At 35.0% G+C, this 11,540-nt stretch overlaps 3 protein-coding genes across 7 annotated transcripts in view; 2 read left to right on the forward strand and 1 right to left on the reverse strand.

Moving 5' to 3' along the window:
* The window catches only part of LOC107614147 (protein slowmo homolog), a 1,096-nt gene extending 369 nt beyond the window's left edge, over window positions 1-727 (forward strand). For both annotated transcript variants that reach the window (XM_016316374.2, XM_016316373.2), the window contains exon 2: window positions 1-727. In XM_016316374.2, coding sequence (XP_016171860.1) covers window positions 7-564 — 558 coding nt within the window. In that variant the 5' untranslated portion in view covers window positions 1-6 and the 3' untranslated portion in view covers window positions 565-727.
* LOC107613029 (zinc finger A20 and AN1 domain-containing stress-associated protein 8) lies at window positions 918-3,723 on the reverse strand. Of its 4 annotated transcripts, none has more exons than XM_016314861.2 (3): window positions 3,599-3,723; window positions 3,284-3,379; window positions 918-1,896 (listed from the first exon to the last, which is right to left on the reverse strand). In XM_016314861.2, exon 3 carries the CDS (start codon window positions 1,884-1,886, stop codon window positions 1,368-1,370), a length of 519 nt encoding a protein of 172 aa, XP_016170347.1. In that variant the 5' UTR covers window positions 1,887-1,896; window positions 3,284-3,379; window positions 3,599-3,723; the 3' UTR covers window positions 918-1,367. The 4 variants fall into 4 exon arrangements, with proteins under 4 accessions (XP_016170347.1, XP_016170343.1, XP_016170344.1 ...); XM_016314857.2 differs by having other exon boundaries at window positions 918-1,901; XM_016314858.2 differs by lacking the exon at window positions 3,284-3,379 and having other exon boundaries at window positions 918-1,901.
* Window positions 6,512-9,843, forward strand: LOC107613865 (zinc transporter ZTP29; the record flags this gene model as incomplete). The annotated part of the gene is given in 11 exon segments (XM_016316039.2): window positions 6,512-6,570; window positions 6,673-6,765; window positions 6,868-6,957; window positions 7,086-7,167; window positions 7,244-7,299; window positions 7,444-7,500; window positions 7,755-7,795; window positions 8,482-8,549; window positions 8,835-8,891; window positions 8,985-9,102; window positions 9,362-9,843. Coding segments are annotated over 11 exon segments (767 nt in total), but the record flags the coding sequence as incomplete, so codon positions are not given.

Consider the following 11,540-nt stretch of genomic DNA (forward strand, 5'->3'; position numbering starts at 1 on the left):
AGAAGAATGGTGACAGGCTACAAACAAGAATATGTGTACAAGCACCCGTGGGAAAGGGTAACATCTGCATCGTGGCGCAAGTTCGCGGACGCTGAGAACAAGCGAATTTTGTCGCACATTCTAGAGGTTGACATGCTGAATCATAGCCTGGACTCTTCCAATGGAATTCTTCGAACCACGAGGGCGATAACGGTGCACTGTCCGGGGCCGTGGTTTGTGCGGAAGATTGTTGGTCAGGATATGTGCCATTGCGTGGAATCAACGGTTGTGGATGCGCGATCTCGTTCGATGCAACTGATTTCCAAGAACATCAGCCTCCAGAGGTTCATAGAGGTTCAAGAGATGACTCGCTACGATCCGCATCCGGATAACCCTGCGGGATGGACGCTCTGTCGCCAGGAGACTTCCATCCGGATCAAGCCTTTTTCGGCACTCGCATCCATGGCGGAGAAGGTGGAGCAGCGATGCGCCGAGAGGTTCCTTCAGAATAGTGGCAAGAGTAAGGAGGTTATGGAGAGAATTTGTAAATATCTTGAAGCAGAATCTAGTGGATTTTCCTTGTGATTCTATATTTGCCATTTAGCACTTTGCGACATCATTCTGCTGCTCATGTTTGTTACATTATTTCCTTCTCCTTCAAGAGATGGCGTTGATTTGTTCTCTCTTTCTTTGACATGGCAAAGAAGCAATGTGAAATGATAAATAAATGACTCTGACCTTTTTGTTATGGTTTATGGCTTAAATTTCGATCCTATCATTGCCTTAACTCGTCAACATTACGGTTTACTTCTGTTTCTTAACTCTTATCGCACTTGTATACAACACTACAATTAAATCTACACCTGATTCGAAATTCTAACATTGATTCTCAAAACAGATATTGTATATCGAACTTCTAACGCTGATAATTCAAGTGTTGAAAAGTACGGTTCCAACTAAGCTGGATACATTTGTTACCGTGAAATTCATAGATAGGCATGAAACCATAATAATAATAATTTACAATCTAGCCGAACATCCATGGATGCTCCTTAAATCATCTGTAAATTGCACATACCATTCTGACATGTACTACTACAGAGATAGGGAACAAAGTAGACGCATTACAGTGTTACTAAGTACTAACACCACCAACACCCACCAAAACCAGCAGACATTTAAAGAACTTAAAAACACTCGGGCATATATTTTCGCCAATCACATGAAATAGAGTCCTTCAAACTGCAGAGATGTCCTATAACTCCAAGTCCCCCCTCACATAACAATATAATAAGAACACCACTAAAAATATGCAGGAAACTCGGAACATCTCATCATGAAATTCAGCATAACAGCATCGCAGGGCATGAAACCTCAACACACCAAACCTAGATCTTATCAAGCTTCTCGGCCTTCACAACTGGGTTCGCTTTCGCTATAGCATCCCGTGCAGCAGTACGGTAATCATACGGGCAGTCATGCTTGTCTGAGTAGCGATGTACGGCACAGAAAAGGTTACCACATCGACAATTAAATCCTGTCAAACCCACCCTCTTATTGCAGCTGCTGCAACGTTTTGGACCGTCCTTGGGCTTTGCCTCACCACTCTCCTCTGAGACTGAAGCAGATAAAGGTTGCGTGGAAATAGCTTTTGGTTCTGTTGAATTGACTGGAATATCCACATTGGCAGCAATAACAGGTTCATTTCCACTGCTACTTGATGACCCATTCATAAGATTTCCTATGGAAGATGCTGCAAGCTTGGCCTGCTCCTGTTTCAGCATCATGTCCTTGTGGCACTTGGAACACATGTTCATGGTAGCCGGACTCCCGAAAAATCCACAGTTGTTAATGCATAATATAGGACCTTCTGGGGGAGCTTGGCATCCAGTCTTGTCATGGTCCATCTTTTTTCAGCTTTCCTGCACCAAATTTTCCTTTTTTTAGTTTACATCATTAAAGATCAAATCATGACTAGCTTCCAAACATCTACATTACTCAAAACATGCAAATTGGCCAATTAATATACAGCATAAATATAAGCTCAGTCTCATTAATTACGGGTAAATTTTCCAACACAAGCTCCTGAGCTAATGAGCATTCACTTAAACAAGGAGAGAACAGAGAGATAGTTCTTTGTTCATCTCTTAATGCATGCATATATACATTCATTTTCTACTTGAAACCAATTCTGGAACAGGAAAGATGATCATTCCCATTCAATAAAGTGAATTTACTTGCCAAGCATACTAGAAAGCAATTTAACATCAGAAAAAAGGGATCAACCAGTATACTTCAAATAAGAAATGTATTAAAAGCGGTTCGTAAACTAATGTGACTTAGACAAGCTATTATACAGATGGTCTTCCTTAAAACCTCAAAAGGAAAGTTTGCAACAATTGCACCATCCTGACCCCTAGACAAGTGAAAATGCTAATGAATTTATAAATTTGAACACTCGGGTTGCACAAAAGACATAACTCTACATCAGGACAAACAATAGACCAAACTCGTAGCATCATGCACAATGGGTAGTTGGTTCAATCAAACAACATCATCGGTAGCACAAAAGCATAGCAGTCAGCAAACAGCAGGAAAATAGTTTTACAGAACTCCATTTTAATAAGCATATAACAAAGCAAGCTTAAGGATGTTGACCCATTTAATAATTAATCATGAGTTAATAAAAATGAATACGTTTTTCTGTGATGTGATATATGAATCATCAGCTCAAATCTCTCTTTAATATACATTCGATCACAAAATTTACCAGATCAAGCAAATTTAAAATGACAGTATCTATAGCTGATTCGAACTTAACCATCACTTAAGATATTCAAAACCATTTGAAAAGTATTCATCTCTGCTAAATGCAAAAACTACATCAATCTATCTCCTCTTATTCAATAAGAAAGGAAGGAAGGTTGACGAAAAGATAAAAAGAAAGAAGAGGATGGAAGAATCAAAAGGAAAAAAAGTTCGGTTTGACAAAATTCCTTAAAGACACAGCATAAAACAATAAGCAGGCCCAAAAAGCATTAAAGTATTAATTATAGTAGCAGCAATCAGGGGACATAGCTCGCAATTCAAAAAACACCGAAAATTTAATAAAATTAATTGCAAAATTTGCCAACATGTCAGAACACGGCCCTAAATCTCTACCCTTTCTACAAATTTGCATGTACAGATTAGTGTTTCCAAAATTCACCCAGCAAAAACTTAGATTCCTTAAAAAAGGTGATATAATATAAAACAGAAACGAAAAAAAAAAAAGAAGAAACATCCAGAAGGTGAATAATCTAACCTGATTGCCAGGAAAAACAAACAATTTTTTAAAAAATTCCGGAAACAAAAGCTTCAGGCCGATCTATAAGCCTCAGGATTGCAACGAATAAATATCCTGGGTAAATGAAATAGAAGCAAATTAAAAGAATAACAAAAAAAAAAAAAAAAAATATCTTAAAGAAAAATATCTTTAAACCTACCTATCAATTGAATTTTAAGGAAGAGTGGTTTTCAAACACACAGACGCACAAATTAATACTTAATACTCGAACAATAGAACAGAATAACAGGAAAAAAAAACCGAAATCAAAAGACAAGGTAACAGAACCCTAACCCTAGCAGATTTGGGATCGACGAGGAGAGAGAGACAGCAAAGCCCGATGGACGGAGAAGAGCGAGAGAGTGAGTCTCTCTCTTTCTCTGTGTTTTGGCATTTAAAAGGGCTTTGCCAACGATGATTGGAGGTGACGTGGAAGCTTATTATTGGGTGCGCGTGTTCCTCGTATATTTCCCAATTTGTCCTTTCCCATGTTCCTAATGACGGTTTTACCAGCTTTGGAATATTACCCCTTCAGCACAATTTCTGTTTCTGATGCGCAAGGGCAGCACTGTCCAGTTATTATTTTGTGAAGTGCGCATTACGTTAATTGAAAGATTTGGTGAGGTGGAAGGTTAATCATGGCCATAACACCTGTATTTGTTTTTCTAGTTTTTATATTCTTAAGATGTAATCATATTTTCATTATTTTGCTTTCTATGTGAAACCAAATTTTAACAACTTAATCACCTAAATCTACCACAACACTTTGGGTTTAGACACATTTACATGAAAGCCAAATCTCACGTATTTTATATTGATGAATTTTAGTATCATATTATAGTAATTATGCAAATGTCGTTAAAATTAAAATTGTATTTTTTTTATATTTTAGTAATAACTTTTTTTTAAATAACACTTTTTAAAAAATATTGTTTAATAATAAAAAGTGTTGCTTTAATTTAATCACATTTTTAAAAACACTATAGTAATGATAATCACTATAATATAATCATATTAGAATAACTTTTTTTATTTTCATTGTACATGCACTTTTTTAAGCTATAACTCAAATTAGGGGTGTACATGAGTCGGATGAAACCATGTTTAATGTGACTCAAATCCGACCTAAAATATATACCGAGCCTATTTGTTAGACTTGAATTAGGCCTTAGACCCGATAAAACCTAAATACTTTCAGGTCACGATTATACCGGGTAAAAACCAAGCCGTTAACATTACATTACTTTGATATCTTCTTGTAAAATAGCATGTAAAAATATCCAAATTTCCAAGACTCCAACCATTATTTGACATGGTAAAATTTACTTAGAAAAATATAACAAGAACCAACCATTCTCTAAAATTAATGCATAACCACAATTAATACTAATATTGTCTAATAACACCAAATATTTAAATCAATACAAATAAGTAATAACACAATATTATGCATTAGTCTAAAGTGTTATGCATTTTAAATATAAAATATTAATTTATAGTCTTATAATGACTAATAACACAAAATATTAAGGTTTATAATACTTAAATTTCACATAAGAATAGCCATCATCCATCACTAATAACACAAAATATTAATTGTGCATGATGACCGGGCCACTGGACCGGATTCGGGTGACCCGAGATATGTGCCGGACCCAACCCGAAATAATGACCGGATCTATTTTTGAGACCCTTATCCGACCATAGACCCAATAAAATCATACCAAATTAACCCCTAAAATATTCGAGATCGGATCTAATCAGACCAGACCATACATACCCCTAACTCAAATGACATAATCTCTCATCTTCACCTAAAGATCTCAAATTCGAATTTCACTCCTAACTTTCAAAAAAAAAAAAAAAAAACACTTCTCCAAGCTAATATTTGGATCATATTCCTTTGTGAGTATTAAGAGGAGTAGCCTGAGTCAAGCACCTTCACTTTATCTTTTTCTCAAAAACTTGCAACATTCTAACTAACTTTGCCTAGAAGAAATTTAATCAATCGGATTTGGATTCTCTAAATTTTGAATTTTATTTTAAAGAATAAAGTGTAATTTTTTACCATTTATTTCATAGATGGAACTAGGGATGTGCATGGACCGGGTGAAACCGAGTTTGATGTGACCCATACCCGGCCCGAAATATATACCGGGCCTATTTGTTAGACCCGAACCCGACCCCTAGACCCGATGAAACCTATACACTTTCGGGCCACGATTATACCGGGTAAAAACCGGGTGAAAACCGGGCCGTTAACATTATATTACCTTGATACCTTCTTGTAAGTTAGCATGTAAAAATATCCAAATTTCCAAAACTCCAACCATTATTTGACATGGTAAAATTCACTTAGAAAAATATAATAAGAACTAACTCTTCTCTAAAATTAAAGTATAACCATAATCAATACTACTATTGCCTAATAACACCAAATATTTAAATCAATACAAATAACACAAGATTATGCATTAGTCTAAAGTCTTATGCATTTTAAACATAAAATATTAACTTATAGTCTTATATATAATGACTAATAACACAAAATATTAAGGTTTACAATACTTAAATTTCACATAATAATAGCCATCATCCATCACTAATAACACAAAATATTAATTGTGTATGATGACCGGGCCACCGGGCTGATTTCGGGTGACCCGAGCTTTGGCCCGGTCCCGACCCGAAATAATGATCGAGTCTACTTTTGAGACCCATACCCGACCCTAGACCCGATGAAATCACATCAAATTAGTCCCTAAAGTGTTTGGGACCGGACCGGATCTTCGGATCGGGCCGGGCCATACACACCCTTAGATGGAACAAAAAAAATATAAAAAACACCATTTAAAAATAAGATATCACATTTTATTCTTTAAAATAAAAATTCAAAATTTAGACCATCTAAATTCTAATAAATATACTTCCACCTACTAATTACAAAAGACAAGGAGTTTGCTCCAAAGTATACTTCCAAAAATATGTTCATCATGACATTGTATTATGGGCCATTGTATTATTGGGTCTAAACAATGTAATGAAACTGTATAAAGGCCTCATAGTATAAGTAGTGCTATAAGCCCATTAAAATATATCAAGTACAAGCACTATTTATCTCTCTCTCTCTCTAATCACTTTTACAACTCTAGTGTTCTTCGTCTTCAGCTTCAGCTTCACACCCACGTGCTCCTTTTTCTTTTACAGGTGCCCTTGTTGTAGTGATCAATCCAGCTCCTAATTTGAAGATGCTTGGGTTATTACAGGTGCCCCTTTCTTCGCTTCAAATTTTGGAATTGGAATGCATGTATGGTGTTTGTTGATTTGCTTAACTGAAAATGCCTTTCATTTCATTCCTTGCAATGAAGGGTTTTGCAGCTGGTTTGATGCTTAGTATTTCCTTCTTTGACCTTGCTCATAATGCTCTCAACTCACTTGGCTTCCTCAAAGGGAATCTCTGGGTGGGTAACCTTTTCTTTCTCTGCACTTAACTACTTGAGTGATTCATATCATGTTCTCTCATTTTAGTTGACTAAATTGTTTTTATCTTCTCACTCCTGTAGTTTTTTGCTGGCGTAGTATTCTTTGGTGTTGTTGCCAATTTTATCCCTGAGCCGACACTTGCTCCCACTTCCAGTGACAAGAGTAGAAAGGTTTATATCAAATGATTGTACTGTTTCCGCTCTATTGTTGAATTTGCAAACTGCCATTGCACCACTCATCTTGTATATTTCATAGAGATATCAAATTTTCATGAATATTATTGCGTCCTTGAAATTAGAAAAATGGGGATGGAGGAGGCAAAGATATCATGAAAAAGCATCGCCGCCAAGTTTTATTCAGTGGAATTATTACCGCAGTAGGTATGATCATCTTGTCTCTATAAATTTATTTTTCAGTGTCTTTTAAAGTTTAATTTTTACTTAATTCATTTACCAGGTATAAGTTTGCACAATTTTCCAGAGGGAATGGCAGTGTTCCTTGGTTCAATTAAGGTACCCAACAAACTATTCATGTGCATATTCATCTGCAAGACTGCAACTTTTATCAACAATTGTTGAATTAATGCTTATATAATTGCTGATATGCTTGTTAATGTTGCTTCCATTTGATGTTTGTTTCATGATTCCTTTCCATAGGGCCTTCGTGTTGGCCTCAACTTGGCATTGGCCATTGCTCTGCACAATATCCCAGAGGTATAGATCTTGTGAGAGAACCTGTTTACTGTAGACATGGTAGATATATTTCAGTGGTGCAATTAGAAATGAATGAAGGGCAATGGTCATTATGATGATTTCTTTTTTTCCAATATTTTAAGTTTCATTTGAATAATTTTTTTACTATGTTTAGATACACATTTTCTGAAGAAATACAGTATTTTTCTGTTTTGTTTTCAAATCTCCCATAGGCCATAGCTGTGATTGTTCTATAATGAGCTTCTGCTTTCCAGGGTGTTGCTGTTGCACTTCCTGTTTATTTTGCTACAGAAAGGTAAGAAGTTTTTAGCGCTTCTGTTGCTTTAGTTTCTTGAACCAACTGGAAGATGACATATGCATTCAACTGTAAAGTGCTTATTAGTGATCTTTGCCACTGTTATCTGAAATAGTGAATTCATCAATGATCTATATATAGAGTAAAGATGTCAGATTTGGGAAATTTATTCTTAGTGACTCTGAGAAGTTGATATTGGGATCATTATCTGAATAGTTTGCTGATGTATATAATTACCATCTGATGGATTTCCATGATACCAATGGTGCTAAAGGCAGGGATGGAGGCAATGCAGATGATGGGATAGTTCTGATTTTGATGGTTGTTCTTGAAGAACATCCTTTTCAGGATCATAATGCTATTGGTTAACTATGGAGGCTGTTTTTGTTGTTTCTTTGCTTCAGTAGAGAAGTTATTAAGAAAGTCAAACAAATAAATAGAAGAAAAGAAGCTTGACCATCATTTTCGATTTTGATGTTGGTATCTAATATCTATACAAATGCAATTGAAGTTTATGGCATTCTAGTTCTAGGATCTGATTATGCTACATTTGCAAATTTGTATGTTATCGGTAACTCGTGTCACCATGTGGACTGCAGTTATGTCAATAATTACTGTAAGCTTGAATTAGATCTGTAATTTTTTTTAAAAAAAATGTTTTGGTTTTTATTCTGGATGTTTTGTAGTAAATGGCAGGCATTCAAATTGGCATCACTTTCTGGATTTGCTGAACCCTTGGGTGTTATTATTGTAGGTAAGACATATGATTTTATGTTGCTTTACACAGTACAGCTTTATTTTATTTTCAAACAGAAAGCAAGAATTAGCAGTAATATGTATTATCGGTTTATACTTTATAACAAAATGAAGTGGTTTACACCTATTTCAATCCTGCACATTGAATCTCTCAATCAACTAGAAATTTGGCTTTTATGCTATAATAATGTGATTTCGTTATTTTGTTAACACTTAGAAATTTTAGATATTGTGAATTTACTAAAGTGAACCTACTGTGATGATTTCTTTTCCTTCACTGTAGCCTATCTATTCCCTAGCAGCTTAGATCCTGAGATTTTGGAGGGTTTGCTTGGATCAGGTTCGCCTAACACAACTTCTTGTCTTCTAGATGCCCCAGTTAGATTTTTAGCATCCATGTTTTACATGCATATTTGTTTTATAATGATTCCAGTTGGTGGAGTTATGGCCTTTCTGACCCTTCATGAAATGCTGCCATTGGCTTTCGATTATGCGGGACAGAAGCAATCTGTTAAAGCTGTCTTCTTTGGGATGGCTTTTATGTCTGCAAGGTGACACCGATTACCTTGTTCATTCTATTCTTTTCTGTTATTCTGATGAAAGATTTGATGCTTTCGAGCTTCCTATTTCATGTCTTCGTGTAAACTTATTTGATTGTTATGGTCTGTTTAATGCATGTCTGTCTGTACATATTGAAATGTGAAAATTAACATCAGCTTATATCACAAAATCTTTGGTTAATGTTTCTACCTGCCTTTTCTCTCTGTATCTGCTTAATGGTGTAAAGTGTAAACATTGTTGAATGTGCAGCCTATATTTTCTAAGTATCAGCTTGCCAGAGGACATGAGCTTGTAGCTGTGAAGGAACAATCTTAGATTCTTTTTCTGAATGTGATGAATCGATTTCAAAGTATTAATGTGGTGTGGCGTCTTGCTGATTCTGTCACCAGTGGCATGGCAGCAATATTCCTTCACCGCTGAGTATCTCAGTGACAATAATGCACAACCATCAACCATACCTAACCTATGACTATAGGTTTCCAGTGTAGAACGAATGTACAGAGAAAAAAATATATATATAAAGAATAAGAATATTCTGTCTTTATTCTTTAACCGAATTCCTGTGCTACTGTCTCGTCAATTAAAAGTCTGCAGACGTTAAATTGCACAATTTGCTGATTATGTATCATGTTTGGTTATTTGTGGCATTGGGGTGTCACAAACATCATATACCATTTCCAAAACTATGTTGCATATCAAAATACTAAGTGGTACCTATGCTTAACATCTTATGGGCCTATTTTGTTACTATCATATGGAACTTGATGAAATAGTAACTATGATGAATCTTTCAATGTGCCAATGTGCATTGGAAGATTATGTGCATGTTTGGTTCCACGTTTCATCATCCAAATCTCCGATTATTTTTTCTCCAACGACGAGTTCAGATGTTTGGCCCATTCTCCTCTCTTCCTTATCAACATTGAGTTACTTTAAAACGGCCGTTCCTAAAAAGCAAGAAAATGTTGCTTCGGTTTGGTGTCCATTTTTTCCATTCAACTTTCAAAGTATGTGATTAAAGTCTTGTATACACTTCTTAAATTTATTCCTTGTAATATTATGTTGTTATTGTTTCTTCCTGCTTACAATTCTAATTTTATTATTTTTTAATAAATAAATTTATTCACTGTTAACTCTTACTGTCTAATGTTGGCTTCTTCAACTAGGAATTGCACAACCTCCTATAATTCACGCACTTCGTGTTATAAATATATGAAAGGTTCAAAAAATTAAAATATTCATATACTTTATCTAAATATGTTTAAATAATAAATAAGGTAAAATCAAAACAATAATACATATTATGTTCTTTTCGATCAATATGATATTTAATTAAAAAAAATCCAAATACAAAACACATTGACATCAAGTCAGTTTTAATCAAAATTAACTCTATAAAAGCACACTAGCTAACGCCCTTTTGTAAATACTAATCCTCTCCTAAGTCCTAAGCACACCATGTGAATTTGTCTCCCTCAAACCCCAAATTCAGCAAGCTCTCCCCCATTAATAAAGTCATTAAAATCCTCAATTGAAGACTCCGATTTACATCTTCGTCCTTAGAATTTTTTGGAATTGCTCTCTTCTTCTAGCTTCATCCGTGGCCAAATAAACTGCGATTACCTCCATTGTTGATTATTAGTTACCTGATGGAGGCATTTGGTAGGTGGTTTTGAACTATAGGTAACAACATTTCAAATGATTTTGATCCCACTAAGTTTAGATCACTGTACAATTTATTACAGATTTTACAAAACACTCTTACCAGCAACATATGCTTCTTCCAAAAATTACATAAATGACTACAATGATCTGATTTTTCTCAAATTTTATTTGTTTGCAACAACTAGGTTCACATATATTTCAGTTCCAATTAGTTCCATATGATTAGCATGCGCATTGGAAGACACTGCCACATTTTCAAAAATAGATAAAAATATTTACAAAAAAAGTCTAGTAACTTTATCCTGCAAAAGTCCAAAACTAATTTAAAGGTGCTGCAAAAAGAGTTATGAGAAACTATTAAGGTAGTTAACAACTTAAACACATAGTGATGTATCTAATCCATAATTCAAATATACAAAAAGATTCTGTCAGTATCATCCACCCTCCATTAACATAATTTTTAGAGGTCTGCTACACATACAAGTCTTTTTGATTTACAAGTCTTACAAGTTGGCACAAGTCCAATAAAACACACGCATTACACTTCCACATTCAAGAGTAAATAAATGCACGTTATTCAACCACTTCCTATTTCCAAAGCGCGCTACTCACCATGCATTATGAACGACTCTTCTTTTTCTTCCTCCATGAAAACGATTTTTTTGCCAAATTTGAAGATAATGGAACTTCAGAAATACACCCAAACAATTACAGAAATACACCCAAAGGATTACAGAAATACACCCAAACGGTTACAGAAATT

This window comes from Arachis ipaensis, chromosome B08, assembly GCF_000816755.2.
Source record: "Arachis ipaensis cultivar K30076 chromosome B08, Araip1.1, whole genome shotgun sequence".
NCBI classification, from domain to species: domain Eukaryota; kingdom Viridiplantae; phylum Streptophyta; class Magnoliopsida; order Fabales; family Fabaceae; genus Arachis; species Arachis ipaensis.